A 23,563-nucleotide genomic window follows, 5' to 3' on the forward strand; every position below is an offset into this window, starting at 1 on the left:
GGTTCATGTGGGGAGAAAAGTATTCTAGATAGAGGGAAAGCTGAAGAGACACAGAAATGAGAGAGGATACTAAGTATATTTGGGGAGGAGTAAGTAGACTGTCACAGCTGGAGCATCAGGAGATGGGGACATAAAGATGGATTTCTAGGGGCTGGGAAAGCCACTGTGCCGTTGACAAAATGAAGGGAAATTGGACCACAAGAGTCATGTTGGGAAAGGACAGTACACGTAGCATTGCCTCTGCTGCATTGGAAGTGATTCCACATAGCCATGTGAGAACTGGCAGCTGTAACAGGAGATTGCATAGCTGAGGAAAGAAGTAGTACCTGGGAGTTTCAGACCCACCCTTACAATCCTTACAGAAACGAGAGTTAAAGGGAGGTAAGAGAGAGGTTGAACAATCAGAAGTAGGACCTGGGAGAAGAGCAGGGGCCATGGATGCTAGAAAACAAAACTGGGGAGTCAGTCATGAGACGCAGCAGTATATCCCTCTACAAATGATGAAAATGCTCTTACTACAATTCTCCCCAGCATCTGACCACTCTTGCTAACTATAACTTAAACCTCTTTCTTCTGGTCTCATCTTGTAAGGGCCCTTCTAATAATGAACCTGAATAGAGACAATTCCAGGAGCAAAAATATTGAGCCAGAGACACCACACCATCTGCAATCCAGTTCCCCATCTCCTTCAACACTTTTATGTAAGAATAAACTAGTTTAAGGCCAGGCATGGTGGCTCACGCCTGAAATCCCAGCACTTTGGGAGGCCAAGGTGGGAGGATCACCAGAGGTCAGGAGTTTGAGACCAGCCTGGCCAACAAGGTGAAACCCTGTCTCTACTAAAAATACAAAAATTAGCCGGGCGTGGTGTTGAGTGCCTGTAATCCCAGCTACTCGGGAGGCTGAGGCAGGAGGATGGCTTAAACTCAGGAGGTTGCATTAAACAGAGATCATGCCATTGCACTCCAGCCTGGGTGACAAGAGTGAAACTCTGTCTCAAAAAAAATAAATAAACTAGTTTAAATGTATATCAGGCAGGCTAGAAAGAAAACAGAAGATAGCACCAAAGAGGAGTTGCAAGGTCCAGGTTAAAGGACCCCAGAGAAAGCCATCTCAGATGGTATTGCTAAACAGAAATCTTAGACATATTGGTGACAGACTGTATCTTTCTGAGTCATGTTTCTGTGCATGAGATGGTATGTGTGTGTGGGTGGTGCAAGAAATGAGAGACAAGGAAAGCTGGAGAACTCCAAGCCATTCAAAACTCAAAAGCAAATCCCACAATTTGTTCATCTCTATAGATTTCAATTAGAGCTGGGGTCTCAACTCTTGTTGGGTACTGTACTGGAAAGGAGGGGTGCTTCATGGAACAAGTACAGTCATGTGTCCCTTAATGAAGGGCATACATTCTGAGAAATGCTTCTTAGGTGATTTTGTCATTGTGTGAACATCATAGAGTGCACTTACACAAATTTAGGTGACAGCCTATTGCACACCTAGGCTATCTTGTATCGCTATTGCTCTGACCACCACTGTATACGAGGGCCGTCATTGACTGAAACGTGGTTATGTGGCACATGACCGCATATGCATTAGTTGTATTACTACTTTAACAAATTACCACAAATTTAGTGGCTTAAAACAACACAACCTTATTATCTTATGGTTCTGTAACTCAGAGGTCTGATGTGGGACTCATCGGGCTAAAATCAAGGTGTTGCCAGGGATGAATGTCTTCTGGAGGCTCTAGAGGAGAATACATTTCCCTGCTTTTTCCAATTCCTAGAGGCCACCCGCATTCCTTAGCTTGTGGCTCCCCTTCTCCATCTTCAAAGCCAACAATGTAGCATCTCTTTAACCCCGTTTGTATTGTCATACCTCTTTCTCCGACCTTCTGTTTCCCTCTTTCACTTTTAAGGATCCTTGTAATTACACTGGGCCCACCCAAATTATCTAGGATAATCTCCCTTTTTTTAAGGTGGGTTCATTAACAATCCTAAATCCATCTGCAACCTTAATTCCCCTTTGCCATGTAAGGTTACACATTCACAGTTTCCAGGGATTAGGATGTAGACATTTTTGGGGGCACCATTATTCTGCATGCTGCAAGGTGCTTCCATGTACATTGACCTGTCATAAACACAATTAATTGGTGGCACAATTCATTTTCCTCATAGACAAATGTGTTCACCTTTTACTTCTGTGTGTTTTATGAAGACTGACCAGAGAAGTCTCTTTGAAAGCAACACATTATCCTGGATAGTTCATGCAGAGTTCTATTACAATACCTTTGCTCTCAAAAAGATTTTCCCCAAATTTAAGAGTTAGGACTGCCCAGCTAACCTCTCCTTCATTGCTGCTAAGTCTTATACCAACCATAGTGTTCTCTTTTCTCTGATATGTCTAAGTTAATATATAAATTATGAACCTCTGTTGCCACATTACAAGTTTAGAAGTAGCATGTTTCCATTTTACATGATTCCTTTTCTAGCAGGCAGTTATTGGTTTATGGCAATTTTTATGTATCTTCTTTCCAACAGATATTTATTTAGAGTTTCCCATGTGTTAGGCTTTGGGGGGAATACAGCAAGGGCAGCATGTCCCTGCTCTCAGAGATTATACTCTAGTGGGCATTCAGGGACAGTCACAAATGCTCTGTGGAGCGAAGTGCAGAGTACACCCTGGAGTGGGGGAGGGGTGTAACCCAGAGAGGGAGACAGTAAGGGAGGCTCCCAGGAAGATGTGACATCTCAACAACAACTCTGTAGAACAAGTTGCTCAGGTGAGGGGCACCCTGAGGAACAGCATTTCAGCAAACAGTAATAGCTCCAGGAGGGCAGGGATTTTGTCTGTTTTGGTTACAGCTTTATCCCTTGTGCTACAACAATTTTGGGGACACATTAGGCACTCAATAAAGTATGTGGAATAAATGACTACGCAAAGGTGGGAGATAGGAACAAGTGTGGCTACATTTGAGGAAATGAAAGATCAGTGTGTTAAGAGGGCAGTGGTGAGAGGTGAAATTTAAAAGGTCAAGATGGGACTCATGAGATTGTTAAGCCCTTTGCGCTTTGTATCAGGAGCAACGGGGTTTTTTAATTATTGGGAGTTTTTTAATAGACCGTTTTGTAAGAGTGATTTTAGGTTCACTGCAAAATTGAACAGAAAATACAGAGATTTCCCATATACTTTCTGCCCCTTCCCCAACCTACCTCTTTGTCAACATCCCCCCACTAGAGTAGTACATTCATTGCAATGGATGAACTTATCCTGACAAACCATTCTCACCCAAAGTTCATAGTTTCCATTAGACAGAGTTCGCTCTTACTCTTGTGCATTTTATGGGTTTGGATGAAAATGACATGTTTATTAGTCCATTTTCACACTGCTATAAAGAACTGCCCAACACTGGGTAATTTATAAAGGAAAGAGGTTTAATTGACTCATAGTTCAGCATGGCTGGGGAGGCCTCAGGAAACTTACAATCACAGTGGGAGGTGACAGGGAAGCAAGGTACTCCTCTTCACAAGACAGCAGGAAGGAGGAGTGCTGAGGAGAGGGGGAAGAGCCCCTCATAAAACCATCAGCTCTTGTGAGAACTCATTCACTGTCACAAGAACAGCATGGGGGAAACTGCCCCCATGATTCAACTATCTCCAACTGGTCTCTCCCTTGACACATGGGGATTATGGGGATTATGAGGGTCACAATTCAAGATGAGATTTGGGTGGGGACACAAAGCCTAACTATATCAACATGTATCCACTACTATAATATCATACAGAGTAGTTTTACTGCCCTAAAAATCCTCTGTTCTGGTTATTTATCCCTCCTTCTTCCAATCCCTGGCAACCACCGATCTTTTTACTGTCTCCATAGTTTTGCCTTTTCCAGAATGCCATATAATCAAACTCATACAGTTTGTAGGCTTTCCAAATTGGTTCTTTCACTTAGTAATATCAATTTACATTCTCTCCATGCCTCTTCATGACTTGGTATCAAGCTCATTTTTTCCTAGTTCTGAATAATATTTCATTGTCAGGATGTGCCACAGTTTATGCATTCACCTACTGAAGGACATCCTGGTTGCTTTCAAGTTTTGACAATTATGAATAAAGCTGCTATAAACATCCATGTGTAGGTTTTCCTGCGGACATACGTTTTCAATGCCTTTGGATAAATACCAAAGAAGGCAATTGCTGGGTCACGCACATGGTAGGAATATGTTTAGTTCTGTAAGAAACCACAAATGCCAGGTGCAGTGGCACACGCCTATAATTCCAGCACTTTGGGAGACCAAGGCAGGCAGATCTCTTGAGCTCAGGAGTTCAAGACCAGCTTTGGCAACATGGCAAAAACCCATCTCCACAAAAAAATACAAAATTTAGCTAGGCATGGTGGCACACGCCTGTAGTCCTAGCTACTCAGGAGGCTGAGTGGGGAGGATTTCTTGAGTACAGGAGGTCAAGACTGCAGTAAGCCAAAATCATGCCACTGCATTCCAGCCTGGACAACAGAGTGAGACCCTGTCTCAACAACAAAAACAAAAAACGAAAAGAAAATCACCAAAATGTCTTCCAAGTGGCTATACCATTTTGCATTCTCACCAGCAATGAAAGAGATTGCATCCTCACCAGCACTTGGTGTCATCAGTGATCTAGAGTTTGACCATTCTAATAGGTGTGTAATGTATTTCATTGTCTCATTTTGCATTTCCTGATGATATATGACATATAGCATCTTTCATATGGTTATTTGCCATCTGTATTCAGCATCTTTTTAGGTGAGGCATTCATCAAGGTCTTTGGCCCATTTTTAAAATTGGGTTGTTTATGTTCTTATTGTTGAGTTTAAAGATCTTTTTGTATATTTTGAATAACAGTCCTTTATCTGATATATCTTTGGCAAATATTTTCTCCTAGAATGTGGCTTATCTTTTCATTTTCTTATCGGTGTCTTTTACAAAATGGAAAATTTTAATTTTAATGAAGTCCAGCTTATCAATTATTTCTTTGATGGATCATGCCTTTGGTGTTGCATCTAAGCAGTTATAATCATATGATGTTAGCTGTGGGCTTGTAAAAAAAGTTATCATTAAACCCAAAGTCATCTAGATTTTCTCCTATGTTTTCTTCTAGGAGTTATACAGTTCTGCATTTTACATTTAGGACTCTGTTGTATCTTGAGTTAATTTTTGTGAAGAATGCAAGGTTTGGGTCAGACTAACATTTTTGCATGTGGATTTCCAATTGTTACAGCACCATTTGTTGAGAGATCATCTTTTCTCCATTGCTTTGCCTTTACTCCTTTGTCAAAGACCAGTTGACTACTTATGTGGGTCTATTTCTAGGCACTCTATTTTATTAATAGATTTGTCTATTCTTTCACTAATACGACACTATCTTAATTACTGTAGCTTTATAGTAAATCTTGATGTTGGGTAGGGTCAGTCCTCTGACTTTGTTCATCTTAAATATTGTTTTGGCTGTTCTGGGTCTTTTGTCTTTCCATATAAACTTTAGATTTGGTTTGTTGATACCCACAAAATAACTTGCTGGAATTTTGATTGGCATCGTGTTGAATCTATAGATCAAGTTGGGAAGAACTGACATCTTCACAATACTGAGTCTTCCAATCTATAAACACAGAATATCTCTCCAATTATTTAGTTCTTTCTTTCATCAGTTTTGTAATTTTCCTCATATAGACTTAATATATATATATTGTTAGATCTATACCTAAGTATTTCATTTGATGGGATGCTAATGTGAATGGTATTGCGTTTAATTTCAGCTTTTATTTGTTGATTACCGACATATAGGAAAGCAATTTAATACACATTAACCTTGCATTTTGCAATGCTGCTATACTCACTTATTAATTCCAGGAGGATTTTTTGTGGCTTCTTTCAGATTTTCTACAATCATATCATCTGCAAACAAAGTTTTATTTCTTCCTTCCCAGTCTGTATACTTATTTCCTTTTCTTGTCTTAGCTAGGACTAAGGCTAAGTCTTAGGATTAGCTTAGACTTTCAGTGTGATGCTGAAAAGCAGTGATAAGCAGGGACATTCTTGCCTTGCTCTTGTTCCTGATCTCAGTGGAAAAGCCTCCACTTTTTCACTGTTAAATGTGATATTGGGTTCTAGGGGATTTTTTTTTTTTTTTTAATAGAGATAGGGTCTCACTATGTTGCCCAGGCTGGTCTCGAACTCCTAGACTCAAGCAATCCTCCTGCCGTGACCTTCCAAAGTGCTGCAGTTACAGGCGTGAGCCACCGCACCCGGTCTCTTGGGGATTTTTTTTGTAGATATTGCTTATCAAGTTAAGGACATTCTCCTATATTGAGAGATTTTAAGCAGCAGAGTGAATTAAGCAATTTCACGTTTTAGAAATAATTCTGGCTACAGGCTCACGCCTATAATCCCAGCACTTTGGGAGTCTGAGGGGGGACTCAGGAGTTTGAGACCAGCCTGGGCAACATAAAGAGACTCTGTCTCTACAAAAAAAAATTTTTTAAATTAACCAGGTGTAGTGGTGCATGCCTGTAGCCCTAGCTACTTGGGAGGCTGAGCCAGGAGGATCATTTAAAACCAGGAGTTTGAGGTTACAGTGTTATGATCGTACCAATGTAGTCAGCCTGGGTGACAGAGCAAAATCATGTCTCAAAAAAAAAGACAAAACAAAAAGACAGAAAAATCAAGTGTTGGGGTGAAGAAATTAGAACCCTCATATACACTGCTGGCAGAAATGTAAGGTGCTGCAACTTCTATGAAAACACTTTGGCAGTTTCTCGAAAAGTTAATCATAGAATTACCATGTGACCCAGTAATTCCACTCTTAGGTGTATACCAAGAAAATTGAAAATAAGGATTCAAACAGATACTTGTACATCAGTGTTCACTACAGCATTATTCACAATAATTAAAAGATGGAAACAACCCAAATGTCTATCAATGGATGAATGAGTAAACGAACTGTGGTATATATATACATAGAATGGAATACTATTCAATCATAAACAGTTATGAAACTCTGATACATACTACATGGATGCACCTTGAATACATTATGCTACATGAGAGAAGTCAGACACAAAAGGGCAAATATTGTTTGATTTTACTTTTATGACATGAAATATTTATAATAGGCAAATTCCTAGTGACAGAAATAAGATTAGAGGTTTCTTAGGATTGAGGGGAGAGGAGAATGGGAAATTATTGCTTAATGGGCACAGAATTTTTATTTAAGGGTATTAAAAAGGTTTTGGAAAAACATACTGGTGTATTCCACAACATTGTATCATGTAATTACTACTTGAAAATGGCAAAAAATAGCAAATTTTAACACATATATTACAATAAAAAAAAGTAAAGGTTTGTCTAGCATTTAATAATATACCTTTCATTTTTTTTTCTGGAAAGAGTGTGCAAAGATACTTAACAACCAAATGTAATGTGTGATCCTTGATTGGCTCTTGCTTTCTAAATAAAACGCCTATAAGATACTCTTAGGACAAGTGGGGGAAATTAAATTGGGAAGGGAAATTAGATACTATCATGAAATTAATGATCTTAGGTATAATAATGGTACTGTTGTTATATAGCAGAACATCTGTTCTTAGGAGATACATGCTGCAATGTTAAAGTGTTAAGCGTTACAATGTCTGTAACTTACTTTCAAATGGTGACCCAAAAAAGGGTGTGTATGTGTGTGTGTTGTGTGTGCGCGCGCGCACCTTTTGCAAGGTTACAGTTGCGAGAAGCGTAGGTCTCCGCCACCGAAGCCTTAGACTCATAAGCCGGGTCAGGCCAAATTCCGCTGCGCGTAGGGAAACGGCACAATTGGGGCACAAACGGCGAACGCAGCCGTAGCCCTGGGAGCCCCGGCCCAGCTCAGCGCACCAGCCAGCATGCCCCATCCTGATTGGTCCACTTGCTCCGCTCGCCGGCACCCCTATATCCAATTAGCGTGGCGCTTGCTGAGCGGCGGCGGCAACCGACGTACACAAGGGGCTGGAGCGTTCTGTGGAGAAAGTGCGAGGTCAGGCCATGAACTTGGGGTAAGCTGGGGTAAGGAAGGTGGTCGTCAGCGGAAAGGGGGGCCATGTGTATCTGGGTTGTCCCTTGGAGTCTTTAGCGGAGAACGTTCCCAACCTGCGCCGCCGAGAGGGACAGAGCCCAGTTCTCGGGTAGAAGAGCGAGGTAGACGGGTCGGCCCTTAGCGACTCCACAGACCTTACGTTTTCACTTAATGACTCGCATTAAAACTGCCCGTGATTCCCGTTTCGGTCCCTTATTTACCTCAGGATGGGGAGGAAAGAGAGCTGAGGAGGAAAGGAGAGAAATGACGAGACAGAGGAAGCGTGGAGGCTCCTGGGGAGGACTCCTGGCCCACGCCCCGGGTTCTTCGCCACCTTGTTTTTGGAGTCTTGCAGAATGTTGGAGCGCCCAGATTAGTTTTAGGTGCACGAGGCGGGGAACCGAGGCTTCTGAAGAAATCGATGTAGTACCAGTGCCTAACACCTAGTAGGCGCTCCTTACGTAGGGGTGAATAAATAAAAAGGACTGGTGCATGGTCTTAAATCACTCGCAGGTTTGATATTTTAAGAAGATGAAAAACCACCAAACTCACACTTAACTACACATCGTTCAGCAAATGTTGTTATGTTTTAGAATCTGAGGATATGGAAATAAATAAGATAGCGTGTCCCTTAAGGAGATTACAGTGTAGTGCGTCATTGAAGATACTTTACCATTCAAGGTCTTTTCTTTCTTGGTGACGTTTCACCAACATAAACATGATCTGTTCATAACCCTGCAATAGGGAAAGCCGTAAAACCTATTCCTTCCAGTGTTTTACCTTTAATAGTTGAGGTAATTTGATTTCCCCTACCTGAGCAGCACCGCAAATTTCGCATTCCTAATCAGACCTTTCCCAGCCTCTGTCTCCCTTGACTGGCTTGCTGGATTTAATTTTCTCTGAATTATGGACTGTATGTATGGGCTGCCATTTTTGTTTTCAGTGGAGTTTTAGGACCTTAACAGACATTCAAGTTTTGTTGGCAGTGCCTGCTGTTACTTTATGCCTTTGCTTTTGACATGCACGTATAAATATACTAAATATCAGTACTAAATATCATACTAAATATCAATATGTATTATTTGAAATATTCAAAGTGGTACTCTTTGCTCAAGCAGTTACTAAACTTGATGGCGTTGTTAGTAGTCATTTACGATGCTCCAGCACTCCATAGAATGTGTTAGTCTTGAGTTCATTATGAAACTAATGAATGGTGGTTAAATATATCTTGCTCCTTTAACTTATGTGAGGCGTTTTGCTAACAGCATTATTTTTTCCAGTCTAGAATTATAAAAAAAAAAAGGTGGTATAACTGAATTGATAGTTTACCAATAACAAAATGAGGTTTCAGGTTAATGATAACAATGCTTGTATTATTGAAGAGTTTCAAGAATTTTCCCTGTAGTTGTGGGTTTTATCTTGGATTGCAAAACGTTTTTAATAAAAAAACTGGTTTGATGTGTACAAGATTTCTGCATAAATTCAAAATAATGGATTTATTGTCAAGGTTCAAATGAAAATTTCTGGTTATTTAAAATGTTGCGGTTTGTTAAAAATGAGAGACAACTTTCTTTTTTTATTGCAGAGATGGTTTAAAGCTTGAAACTGAATTACTGGATGGAAAAACCAAGCTAATATTGTCTCCATATGGTATGTTATGTTACAGAAATCTGAAATGTTAAATTTTAAATTCGTAAATAAAATTTATATTAGTTCAACCGACTTTTTGCTTGTAATAGAGTGATATTTAAATATTTTGAAAAAAGCTGTTTCCTCAAACTTCTTCAAATTTACTTCTAGCCAAATCGGATTACAACACTGCTTACTACTGTCAGTATTTGGACTCATAACATTTAATGTCCCAGTGTAGTGCGTGTTCATTATATTTGCATATAGCCAATATCCTTATTGCCTGAGGAATAATACAAGTGAAATTTATGTAATTATGTTCTTTGCACGTAAAGAATGTATCGTTTGAGAAAAGTTTATAATAAGACCACAGTAAAATGCTAAAGTCACTTTTAGTATTCGTTTTTAATCTCAGTGTACTTTGGTATCTTCTCCTTCGCATTTTTTTCTGTTTATATTTTTCCTTGGAAAGATAAAAACAAAAATAAAATAGAAGTAAATACTTGAACTGGATTAGGAAAGAACACTCAGTCAAGATCTAAAGTTAGTGCTTTCGAGGATAATGTTGCCACTTTAAAATCTTACAACAATATTAATTACAGTTTTCTTGCATGACCACCTTAGTATGTTTTTGGTGGACAGTTTAGTAATTTTTTTTTTCTTTTGTAGAACGTAAATCAAAAATTTCTGTGAAGGTAAGCCATATGACTTTGACCTGACCTGTTTTCAAATGTAAAATGCAGTTTTCTTTACAGTGGTTAGAAAATAATTCCTGGGAAATATCAAGTGTTGTGAGGGATTTGGAATTATAGTGAGAAGTTATTTTCTTGCTTTCAGATTGGTCCTTTCACAGAAATTGAATCATTTTAGGTTTAAAAAGCCCAATAGAACCTCTTCCTCTAGATAAGTGCTATTCAGTAAAGCGTCTGTATTAATGGAAGTGTTCATTAATAAAGTCAGTATTATCGAATATGGAAGCCCCTAGTCATGTGTAGTTATTGAGCACTTAAAATGTAGCTAGTATGACTGAGCAACTGAATTTCTAATTTCCATTAATTTTTAATGAAATTTAATGGATAATGGACTGTACTGGACAGTGCAGCTCCAGAGATCTTTAAAAATAGATATTCAGACTTTAAGCAAATGTTTTTTCTTTTCATACTCAAAGTCCATTTGCCCACACCAAAGGGGAAATTTAATTCACAAATTGTAGCATGCATTTAGCTTTTTCCTTTAAAAGGTTGCACTTGAGCTTAAGGGTAGTTTTCCTTTTAAATTATTTTCCCTTATCAGGAATCTATTGTGCTTTTCTTCTGCAAAATACATTATCACTATGTTTATTTTAATTTTTGAGACAGAGTCTCATTGTGTCACCCAGGTTGGAGTGTAGTGGCATAATCATGGCTGCATATCTTCCTCCTCCAGCCTCCTGAGTAGCTGGGACCATGTGCATGAGCCACCATGCCCGGCTAATGTTTTAAATTTTTAGTAGAGATGGGATCTCATTATGTTGCACAGGCTGGAATTATCATTAAAAAATTTTTTTTGAGGTTAGGCATGGTGGCTTACGCCTATAATCCCAGCACTTTGGGAGGCCAAGGTGGGTGGATCACCTGAGGTCGGGAGTTCAAGGCCAGCCTGGCCAACATGGTGAAACCCCATCTCTGCTAAAAATACAAAAATTAGCTAGGCATGGTGGTGCTAGTCCCAGCTACTTAGGAGGCTGAGGCAGAAGAATCACTTGAACCCTGGAGATGGAGGTTGTAGATCTAGATCACACCACTAGTGAGCCGAGATCGCACCACTACACTCCAGCCTGGGCAACAGAGCAAAATTCCTTCTCAAAAAACAAAAACAAAAAAAGCCAACTTTTTTGATACTTCTACTTTTCTTGTTACCTATTTCTTTTTTAATTTTTAGATTAATATCAGTAGGAATTTATCTTCTCCTCTTCCATAATTTACTACAGCCCCCTTTTCTTTTATCTTTACAATGTCTTAAAGTCTTTACTTGTCTGTGGATAGAACCCAGTTTGGATGATGTATCACTTTGCCCTTCAACTCTAAGCCCTTGATGGCTTTACTTGCAGGTTTAATCAAGGTGAAGAAGTTGCTGGAGTACCCAAAATATCCCTCAATAAATAGGTGAAGATGATCAGAACAATTCCACAAGCTACATATAAAAATTGTTTCTCTTTCTCTATCATATAGTTATATACCCTGTATGCTCCCCTAATCACAGACTATAGATTGTATGTTATTCCTACCCCTTTCCCTATTAAAAATTGCAACTAACTGCTGTTATTTGAAACACATTTACAAATACAGTGGCCTTTATCAAGTACCTAGATGAAAAGCTATTTGTAATGGTTGATTTTTATCTTCTCCAGGCTGATTTGTTACAGAAGCCACATTTGTGAAGACATTTTATTGTCATTTTAACCAACTCAAAACATCTGAAGATCCCTTTTATAAGCCTATAATGAACAGAATTATTAGTCTTGGATTTTTGGTAGGCCTATAATAAAGTTACTAGTCTTGGACTTTTGATTACTAGACTTTTAATTTTTAATTAAGAAATTCTATCAGCTGTCAAGAGGTGTTTTAGGATTTTTTTTTTTTTAAGAGTAACTAATATGTTCTCAACTAATGTTGAGCCTAAATTGTTTACTGCTTTAAAGCAAATTGGGTTTATCCCTATTGCATTTGGGACTTCAAAATACTGATGCAACCTAAGTTTCCCTTCTGTATTGATTGTTTTCAAGTTTATCTTCCCATATTGATAGAGGTTACAGAGATCCTTCTCGTTTCTTTTTGCTCTTCACAGACTATAAACACCAAAATCAGGAGTATTTTCTTCCTTTTTTGTTTTGTTTTTTAGTTTCCCAAATTTCACAGTTCGGCAGCTAGATGTTGAATTCTCTTTTCTGCAAGTTATTCATGAATTCTGTCTGCATAGTGCTTTTCTTTGTTCCTTCTAATGGGGTAAGCGCCTGAGTTACTACAACGCCAAAAGTCTCTTTTCTCTTTTTTCCCATTTCCCACTGGTTGAATTATTGTAATCTCCATAGTGTGTTCTTTAAACACAGCTGAACTCTATCTCATTATCATCAAGTTTAACATATATGTGGTCAAAGTGCTTTCCTAATTCTATCAAAATCTGTGCATTTTTCTTTTTTCTTTTTTTTTCTTTTTTGAGACAGGCTCTCTCTCTTTGTCCAGGCTGGAGTGCAGTGGAACAATTATGGCTTACTGCAGCCTCAACCTCCTGGGCTCAAGGGATCCTCCTGCCTCAGCCTCCCAAGTAGCTAGGACTACAGGCACATGCCCACACCACCATGCTCAGTTAATTTTTTTAAATTTTTTGTATAGACGGGAGTCTTCCTGTGTTGCCCAGGCTTGTCTCAAATTCCTGGGCTCAAGCGATCCTCCTGCCTCATCGTCCCAGAGTGCTGGGATTATAGGTGTGAGCTGCTGTGCCTAGCCTCTCCTACATTTTTCTTCAGTCCATGGTAATGAAGTAAACTTGGTTACTTGCCTAATTTCTTAGGTTTATAGGAAGAGAAATGGGAAACTACACATAGTCCAGTGTCATAAGTAATTTATTAAAATAATGGATTCTAAAACTCTTACACTTAAAATAGTCTCAAAGATTAGTTGAACTATAAAACAATAAAAAAATTTTTATGAGTATGTCTGCATGTGAGAATCAGTGACATACTAAAAGGTATTTGTAATATTAGTGCTAGGTAGCACATTTTATATGTATATTTTTTGTTTGTTTGTTTTAGAGATGAAGTTTCGCTGTTGTTGCCCAGGCTGGAGTGCAGTGGCATGATCTCGGCTCACTGCAACCTCCGCCTCCTGGGTTCAAGCAATTCTCTTGCCTCAGCCTCTTGAGTAGCTGGGATTACAGGCACCCACCACCACGCCCAGCTATGTTTTTTGTATATTTTTTTTAAGTAGAGATGGTGTTTTACCATGTTGGCCAGGCTGGCCTTGAACTCCTGACTTCAGGCAGTCCACCTGCCTCAGCCTCCCAAAGTGCTGGGATTACAGGTGTGAGCCACTGCACCCAGTCCACATTTTATATTTAAAAATGTTACTTTTCTCTGATTTGTACTGGTCTTGGGATCCTGGCCCCATATAAATTGTGAAGTCAGCTGATATTAAACAAATCCATTGAACATTGTCTTTATAATAATGAAAAATGGCTGGGCATAGTGGCTCACGCCTGTAATCCCAGCACTTTGGGAGGCCAAGGCGGGTGGATCACCTGAGGTTAGGAGTTTGAGACCAGCCTGGCTAAGAAATCCCATCTCTACTAAAAATACAAAATTAGCCAGGCGTGGTGGTGGGCACCTGTAATCCCAGCTACTCAGCTGGCTGAGGCGGGAGAATTCTTCAACCCGGGAGGTGGAGGTTGCAGTGAGCTGAGATCGTGCTGTTGCACTCCAGCCTGGCTGTGTCAAAAGAAAGTAGTTAAAAAATTTTTTTTTAATTAAAAAAAAAAAAGAAGAGGTAATGTAGGTGGTATAATCTAATGACACTAGATTCAAAGCTGGAGTATAGTGGAGTTGTACTATAACAACTATAATAAAAGTTCCTGAAGTAAGATAATTTCTAGTTGTTGATGAAGATTTGGAAGTATTAAGAGTTAGTTTCTTATGGTTATATTACCTAAATAGCAAAATGGAAAAAAGTTTAGAGGACTGATTTATCACAGATCATATAAATAAAGATAATTGTTGATTTTTCTTGGACAGTTATAAAGAATAAGCTTCTGGTGTTTTAACAGATGGGAAATAAGACCAAGATTGCAAAATGTCCTTTAAGAACAAAAACTGGGCACATTCTAAAATCAACACAAGATACTTGTATAGGAAGTGAAAAGCTTTTGCAAAAGAAGACAGTTGGTTCAGAAACATCACAGGCAAAAGGTGAAAAAAATGGAATGACTTTTTCATCCATTAAGGATTTATGTAAACAATGTGTAGATAAAGACTGTCTTCATATCCAGAAAGAGATTTCACCTGCAACCCCTAATATACAGAAGACTAGAAACACCGTAAATACATCTCTAGTAGCTAAACAGAAGCCTCACAAAAAACACATCACAGCTGAAAACATGAAGAGCAGTTTGGTGTGTCTAACACAAGACCAACTACAACAGATTTTGATGACTGTAAACCAAGGAAATAGATCTCTTTCCCTTACTGAGAATGGAAAGGAGGCAAAAAGTAAGATTTTTCTAAAGTTTTCATGAATTTTGATTTTTTCAATGTGTGTTTTAGAATGTCAGATTCATTGGGTTTTATGTAACTGTGACTCTTAAATTCTAATTTAACCTGTCAAGCTATTAAAATAATTGTTCTTTTAGAGGACTTTCTCTGATGTGCAAAATTATTTTTATAGTTGTGCCATATTTTAAGGTTAGTGCTCGGAATATTAAGAAACCCAGTTTCTGTGGATTTTAGAAAAAATGTTAGTACAAAAAACTATTATATTTATTTTAGAATATAGGAAGCTTTACTCATATTTAAAATAGTTATATGAAACATTGTTAAGAAAAAAACCCATTATGGTATTTCCAGTGAAAATTAAGGAAACTTTACTATGACTATTTGACTTGAGTTGCTGAAAAACACTGCTTTCCTGGCTGCTGCATTTAATCTTCCTGTTCTTCATTCCATGCTAAGAATTGGCAGTACTTTTTTTAAAAAACAAAGTTAACACAGATTTGGAACGAACAGTAGAGTGTTACAAGCTTTCTCTTTCACAAGTCCTAGCATTGCATCATGTTTTTAAAAGCCTTCTAATTTCCACTTTGGGATAAGGAATTGCGAATATGAAGACAATAGAAATATCTAAAATTTTATTAGGCAATAGTGAAATAAATAAAAAATTAACAGTTCACATGGAGAGGCCCCACAAATGGTTTGGGGACCCAGTAATTCCTGTATATTCCCATGATACTCAAGATGGAATTCTTTACTCTCTTGTTATAGATTATTCTTGCTAAAATGAGGGAGCTGGATTTTGTCTTTAGGGCTAAAATTCTAGCCACAACCTGCTTATTAGGCATAATAAGAGATCATATCAACAAAGTTAAAAGCAGAATTTGCCTAATCATATAGACATTCATATTAAGTATGCTTTCTCTTCATTGGGAGAACTAGCACATTCAAAAGAAATCAGAACATTTCTTGAGCCAGCCCATGAGCCCTCTGTAAAACATGTGATTTTGATATTATGGCTGGGACATAGAGACAATTCATGAAAAGGTTTTCCACTGATTTCACAGCTAAATAAGAAAAGTAATGTCAAGGTAATGAGTATTTATCAAGATATTTGTATTTATTCCCCTTTAGATTGTGATTTGTGTTATAATTTTTATTTATTCATTTTTTGAGACGGAATCTCGCTGTGTCGCCCAGGCTGGAGCACAGTGGCGCGATCTTGGCTCGCTGCAAGCTCTGCCTCCCGGGTGCACGCCATTCTCCTGCCTCAGCCTCCCAAGTACCTGGGACTACAGGCACCCGCCACCACACCCGGCTAATTTTTTGTATTTTTAGTAGAGTCAGGGTTTCACGTTGTTAGTCAGGATGGTCTAGATCTCCTGACCTCATGATCCGCCCGCCTCGGGCTTCCAAAGTGCTGGGATTACAGGAGTGAGCCACTGCGCCCGGCCAGTTTTTATTTTTAAAAGCATGTTGGCAAGAGGAAATGGAGATTTTTTTCTGTTGTTGCTAGCTTATTTTCTTCCTTATTTGATATAAGAAACTGTAGGACTGTGGTCATGAGCAAGCCATTTAACCTCTGGGCTTCAGTTTCCTTTTTTTTTTTTTGAGGTGGGATCTGGCTGGAGTGTAGTGGCACAATCTCCGCTCACTGAAACCTCCACCTCTTGGGCTTAACCCATCCTCCCACCTCAACCTCCCAAATAGCTAGGACTACAGGCACGTGCCACCACATCTATCTAATTTTTGTATTTTTTGTAGAGACGGGGTTTTGTCATGTTGCCCAGGCTGATCTTTAACTCATGAGCTTAAACAATCTGCCCGCGTCAGCCTTCCAAAGTTCTGGGACTACAGGTGTGAGCCACCACACCCTGCTTCCTTTTTTCCTTTTTGACGGGAAGGGAAGCTTAAAGCCACCTCAAGGATTGTTTTGAGAGTTAATTTAAGTAACGTATAAGATATGTAAGAACTGTATAGCACTATGTCAAGTATTATAATAGATGTAATTTAGTGGTAATTTTAAAACATGTATTTTACCTCCTAGGTCAATATAGTCTACATTTAAACAGTATCTCTAATCAGCCAAAGGATGAGAATATTATGGGATTATTCAAAAAAACTGAAATGGTTTCATCTGTCCCAGCTGAAAGTAAATCTGTCTTAAATGAACATCAGGATACATCTAAGCAGTGTGAGCAAAAAATTGCCATGTATGTAACTCCTGTCTGTTACTATTTTGTGGTCATCTTTGGAATATGGTTTTGCTTTTCCTTTACTTGCATGTGAAATAGTTACTCTGAATACTTAGAGCTATTTAAAAGCTTATTACTTAATATTTATGGAGTCAGTTGTATAGAAATGTGTGATACAGTTTCTATTATCTTTTGTGTTTTACCTTAGAGAGAATGAATGGAAACCAGCTGACATATTCAGTACTCTGGGGGAAAGGGAACATGATAGAAGTTCGTTGGAGGCAAAAAAAGCCCAGTGGAGGAAAGAGCTAGGTAGGTAACTTTTATACCTTTATTATAGTTTTATTGGGTTAAAGAATATGTATTGAAGCCGGGCGCAGTGACTCACACCTGTAATCCCAGCACTTTGGGAGGCCGAGGCGGGCGGATCAGGAGGGCAAGAGATCGAGACCACCCTGGCCAATATGGTGAAATCCCATCTCTACTAAAAATATAAAAATTAGCTGGACGTGGTGGTGTGCGCCTATAGTCCCAGCTACTTGAGAGGCTGAGGCAGGAGAATTGCTTGAAATTACAGATTTCTGTTATAGTCTTGAAATTTCGTTAGTGACTAAGAAATATCCATTACTTCTTTGACTAAACTTGGGGTCTGCATATCACAATTTGCAAAATGTGTGACCTAGCAGTTGTATTTCTTAAGAATAGCTATGCCAAAGGCATGAGATGGGCTTCACTCTAGTTGAAAAACTAGTAAGTCTTGTGAGGCCATCACTAACTTGGCTGGGATGGGTGACACAGAAAAACAGATAAGCAAAACCAGGTGAGTGGCTCACATGTAATCCCAGCACTTTGGAAAGCCGAGGTGGGAGGATTGCTTGAGGCCAGGGGTTCAGCATCTGCCTGCTGGAGCAACAGAGCGAGACCCCATCTCTACAAAAAAAAGAAAAAGAAGTACTTGGAAATGACCGGAATGTTTTGTGCTTTAATCATTTTTGTTGTTGTTGTTGTTTTGAGATGGAGTTTCATTCTTGTTGCCCAAGCTGGAGTGCAATGGCGCCATCTCAACTCACTGCAGTCTCCTCTTGCTGGGTTCAAGTGATTCTCCTGCCTCAGCCTCCTGAGTAGCTGGGATTACAGGTGCCCACCACCATGCCCAACTTACTTTTTGTATCTTTAGTAGAGATGGGGTTTCACCATGTTGGCCAGACTGGTCTCAAACTCCTGACCTCAGGCGATCGGCCTGCCTTGGCCTCCCAAAGTGCTGGGATTACAGTCATGAGCCACCACACCCGGCCTTATGCTTTTATTATTTTAAAACTCAGTTTACTTTTTTTTTTAAATTTGTCTCAGTAAAGCGCCTCTATTTAAGTCATGCTTCCAGTAACATCCTTGGAATTTAAATTTATATATCATTGAATTTTGTATTTAAAGAACTGTTCATTGGGGGTTTAGTTTTGACTATATCTGTCAGACACAGGGTTTTATGTTTTTTACTTGTCAGCAATTAAGAAATAATAGCTAACATTTATTGAATATTTACTTTGTGCCAAGCCCTATATTGAGATAGGCACTAGCATTATCCCCATTTTATAGAAGAAACCAAGGCTTAGAAAGTTTACCAGCAGTTGGCCGGGTGCGGTGGGCTCACGCCTGTAATCCCAGCATGTTGGGAGGCTGAGGCAGGTGGATCACAAGGTCAGGAGATAGAGACCATCCTGGCCAACATAGTGAAACCCTGTCTCCACTAAAATACAAAAAATTAGCCGGGTGTGGTGATGTGTTCCTGTAGCCCCAGCTACTTGGAAGGCTGAGGCAGGGGAATCGCTTGAACCCGGGGAGGCGGAGATTGCAGTGAGCTGAGATTGTGCCATTGCAGTCCAGCCTGGTGACAGAATGAGACTCTATATCAAAAAAAAAAAAAAAAAAAAAAAAAAAAGCTTACCAGCAGCTTGCTAACAGTCACATAGCTAGGAAATTCTTGAACTTGAATTTTAACCCATAGTTCTCTACTTCAGAATTCTAGCTTTTAATTCTCTTAATAATAATTGAATGAACATTACAGGAAACTAGAACCTCATGATAATTGACAAAATATAAAATAAGTTATTCCAAAAAAAATTGCTCCTTATTGGTAATTGTGATAATGAAATTGTACCATACTTAACTTTGGTTCTGATTAAATTTTTTCTTATTCTGTGTCCCTAAAAAATTATTCTCTACTTCGTGAGTTAGTCTCCTTCCTAAAAAAAAGTTTTGATTAGATCCGTATTGGTATCTGCATTAAGAAAGTCATGATTTGTTTACATGGTTCTTTTTTTACAGTTTTTGTACATGTTTTTAAAAAGGACATTATTTACAGATGAACAGGTTGCTCTAAAGAAGAAAGAAAAAGAAGTTTCTGAAAAATGGAATGATCCTTGGAAAAAATCTGAAAGTGATAAAATAATATGGGAAAAACTTCAAATTCTTGACCAATCTAGGGTAAGACATCTTAATTGCAATTTTTAAAATGCTAAGCAGTGTTCATATTACAGAATTTATTTTTAAAGCTTATTAAAAAAAAAAAGGTTTTTTTTTTTTTTTTTTTTGAGACGGAGTTTATCTCTTGTTGCCCAAGTTAGAGTGCAGTGGCAATCTCAGCTTGCTGCAACCTACCCCTCCCGGGCTTAAGCAATTCTCCTGCCTCAGCCTCCCGAGTAGCTGGGACTACAGGTACTCACCACCACGACCAGCTAATTTTTTGTATTTTTAGTAGAGATGGGATTTCACCACATTACCCAGGATGGTCTCGAACTCCTGGCCTCATGTGATCTGCTGGCCCCGACCTCCCAAAGTGCTGGGATTACAGGCATGAGCCACCGCGCCCAGCCTATTTTAAAAAACTTGTCATATTGTTGGGTTTTTGTGTGTGCGTGCATGTGTGTGTGTGTGTGTGTGTGTGTGTGTGTGTTTTAAGCAACAGGGTCTTGCTCTGTTGCTCGGGCAGGAGTGCAGTGGTGAAATCGTAGTTCCCTGCATCCTTAAACTCCTGGACTGAAGGGATCCTCCTGCCTCTGCCTCCCAAATGGCTGGTACTACAGGTGCACTCCACCATGCCCAGCTAATTAAAAAAAAATGTTTTTTAGAGACAGGGTCTCACTGTGTTGCCCAGGCTAGTGTCGAACTTCTGACCCCAAGTGATCCTCCCACCTTGGCGTCTTGAGTAGCTGGGATTGTAGGTGTGAGCCACTGGGCCTGGCTCATAATGGTATTTTAAAACTGTTATTTTGAATTTAATTATGACCTCAGCCGGTCTCCATTTACATTCTCTAAGTTGTCTCGTTGTCATTAGGTGAGTGTAGAGGCTCCCAAGCACCTCCTTTGGAGTCTTATAAAGGAGGTCTGCAATTTTTGAAGTGAATACAAAACTCTGCCACTAACTATGTGTAAGTGTTTAGCTATCAAATATACGCATATGCCAAGTGTGCCTTGTGTAGTGCTTTTGTGATTTTTAAATTTTATCTGTGGTAATTTTGGGTAAAGAAACAGTGTCACTGTTTTTCTATTGATTTTTATACTTCTGCTAGCTCTTCAAGCATTCTATCACAGTCTCCTAGCCAGGTGATGGTGGGCCAAGCTGATGGGGCATTCACTACTTAGAGCTAGTCAGACTTTAGCGGTAAGTCCTAAGTGTCAGTACTTTGGATATTTAAACCTTTTAGTGTTTGACCTCTAACCTATTTTCCTTGAAGGAGAGAATCTTAAGTCCTACTTATTTTTAGTTATCAGTTAATTTTTACTTGAGTGTATTATGCTTCATTCGCCTTCATTTCTTTTTTACATTTATTTCCCTTCCTCCTTGTGAACATTTACATGTTAGCAAATGTATTCTGAAAATAATGCAGTGACCTAAAGGGATGGTTCTCCTAAAGATATGATTCTGGTGGTAGATACTTTTGGCACTGTGGCCTAATTAGGTAAATTTCTTATAGAACCCCTTCAAGTTAATTTTTTTGCATGGCTGTCTGTTCTGCTTCGTGTAGAGCTGACTTGCCTACATTGAATACTTTTGTTGTCTGTTGATAATTTTACATTAACAAAAGGAATGAAATCTGAATTGCATTTGCCCACAATCCCAAAAGCACTTTGACTGAAAAGGCAATAAGGTTGTCTTGGTAGAACTCATTTTGGAAAATTCTATAGCTCTGGGTGATAATTTTAAGCGTGTAAAGTTTAGAAGTTGTATGCATACACCGTTAAAAACTGTAGCTAAAACTAAGTTTTCATGAAATTGGTGAGGATCAGTTGTTGGCTTTTATTTTCAACATCAGGATAAAAAATCTGTAATGCTAAAAATGTTAATTTCAGTTGCCAAATTTTCAGTTGAAATGTCAATATATAATTTATTGTTTCTTACTTTGCATGGCTTTTTAAGTCATTTATTATCTGGGGATAATCCATATCATGATTGTTAATGCAAGTAAAGAACCATTTGAGGTGACTTTTAGGTTTTAAAATATTTCGTATATATTTTTCAATGATAGTATTTGTCAGCTGATGAAATGATGAAGCTCATGAATTTGGAAAGGAGAACTGTATTTCTCATCAGTGGTTGCAACCTGCAGCATGGCCATTCTGACAGGCTGGGAAGCATAGCCTTTGGCGGGCCAGGAGGCAAAAACTTCAAGGTGGTGGGGAAGGGAACAGGAATTTATGCTGAGTGAAGTGGCTGAATATACATATTTAATAAGCTATACGAGGAGTCATGAATATTTATGAAAGGAGAAACACGCATACACAATTGAGTTTTATGCCCCTTCATGGGTCCCATGTACAAAAAATGGCAGCGTTGGCATGATCCAAGGGTAGAGTTTTCAGCCCTCTGACATCAAAAAGCGAAGCAGAGGACACAAACCTTTTGGCCAGAAGCATGTTGGTTGGTGTCAGTGCTGGCATCTTTTGAAGGGCTGGTTTCTGTTTAGCCTTTAGGCTAAATAGTGGTTAGCCAGGGAGGGAGGAGGTATAATGTGGTGTGTCTGATTCCCCCATCCACTCATGGCCAAGAACTCAGTTTTCAAGGCACTTTTGGGTCCCCTTGGCCAAGAGATGATCCATTCAGTTAGTTGGGGGACTTAGAATTTTACTTTTATTCCTCATGTGTATCTTTTTTTTAATAATAAAAAATCCCAGTAAAGTTATTTAAAAAATTTTTGGAAACAAAAGTTGTGGGGGTTTATGATGGGTGGACTAGAAAATGAAACACATGCAGTATCCAGGACTGGACAACCAAGAGTTAAAAGAGTATGATTACTGGCTCATTTCTTTTACTATTTAAATGCAGTTTTTATGTATTTGTATGTGATTGTGGTACAAAATTGGAGAGATGTTATTGAGGGAAAAGGAATTTGCTGTGTAACAAAAAAGCCCTCTTCTCAAATACCTTAGAGCAGTTGTTTTCAGAAATCCCAGCTGTAGCCACAACTATTTATACTATTTGAATAATCTAGTTAGCCTCTTTATATAATTGGGAAGGAAAGAAGTTTGGTTGTAGGCAGTCACCAAAGCTTTGATTGTTAAAACATGAGGTAATGCATATAAAGTGCTTAGAATAGTGACTGACAACAGAACAAATGCTAATGAAGTTTTGTTCTACTTATAATTTAAAGAGTTGGGGGTCTCACTTTGTTGCCCAGGCTGAACAGGTGCAGTCATGTTGCACTCCAGCCTCAAACTCCTGGGTTCAAGTGATCCTCCTGTCTCAGCCTCTGACTGGCTTATTTCACTTAGCGTAATGTCCTCAAGGTTTACCCATACTGTAGTATGTGTCAGAATTTCATTTCTTTTTAATGCTAAATACCATCTATTGTATGTATATACCATGTTTTCTTTATCCATTAATCCATGGGTAGAAATCTGGATTGTTTCTACCTTTTGGCTATTGGGAATAATGCTGCTATGAACATTGGTGTATAAATAATCTTTCTGAGTTCCTGCTTCAGTTCTTTTGGTTATGTACTCAGAAGTGGAATTGCTAGATTGTATGGTAATTTTTAAATTTTTTATGTTAAATTTTTACCAATTTTAATTTTGTAATTTTGTGTTAAAGGATTACACTGCTTTCCACAGCAGCTGTACCATTGTATGTTTCCATCAACAGTGCACTGTGTTTCAATTTCTCCACATCCTCACCAACACTTATTTTCTGATTTCTTGACAGTATCCATCCCAATGGTTGTGAAATGGTATCATTGTGGTTTTGATTTGCATTTCCCAATGATTACTGATATGGAACATTTTCCCACATATTTATTGGCTATTTGCACATCTTTGGAGAAATGCCTATTGAGATCCTTTGCCCATTTTAATCAGGTTTTTTGGGGTTTTTTTTTGTTGTTGTTGAGTTGTAGGAGTTATATATTTTGTATGATGATCCCTTATCCAGA

The 23,563-nt window shown here is 38.7% G+C and overlaps 1 protein-coding gene across 24 annotated transcripts in view; it reads left to right on the forward strand.

Moving 5' to 3' along the window:
• Nucleotides 1–7,925: 7,925 nt before the first annotated feature.
• Nucleotides 7,926–23,563, forward strand: part of LOC105482439 (coiled-coil domain containing 66) — a 69,316-nt gene continuing 53,678 nt past the window's right edge. For 4 of the 24 annotated variants that reach the window (XM_071091932.1, XM_024793103.2, XM_011742593.3 and 1 more), the window contains exons 1-7: nucleotides 7,926–8,061; nucleotides 9,667–9,731; nucleotides 10,380–10,405; nucleotides 14,508–14,949; nucleotides 16,994–17,159; nucleotides 17,350–17,453; nucleotides 19,501–19,622. In XM_071091932.1, the coding sequence (XP_070948033.1) occupies nucleotides 8,051–8,061; nucleotides 9,667–9,731; nucleotides 10,380–10,405; nucleotides 14,508–14,949; nucleotides 16,994–17,159; nucleotides 17,350–17,453; nucleotides 19,501–19,622 (936 nt within the window). In that variant the 5' untranslated portion in view covers nucleotides 7,926–8,050. Of the gene's footprint in view, nucleotides 8,072–9,666; nucleotides 9,732–10,379; nucleotides 10,406–12,590; nucleotides 12,695–14,475; nucleotides 14,950–16,993; nucleotides 17,160–17,343; nucleotides 17,454–19,463; nucleotides 19,623–23,563 lie in introns of those variants that run through there. The other 20 variants (XR_011620101.1, XM_071091929.1, XM_071091933.1 and 17 more) reach the window with 17 other exon arrangements.

The sequence above is a fragment of the Macaca nemestrina genome, chromosome 2 (genome assembly GCF_043159975.1).
Source record: "Macaca nemestrina isolate mMacNem1 chromosome 2, mMacNem.hap1, whole genome shotgun sequence".
NCBI classification, from domain to species: Eukaryota; Metazoa; Chordata; class Mammalia; order Primates; family Cercopithecidae; genus Macaca; species Macaca nemestrina.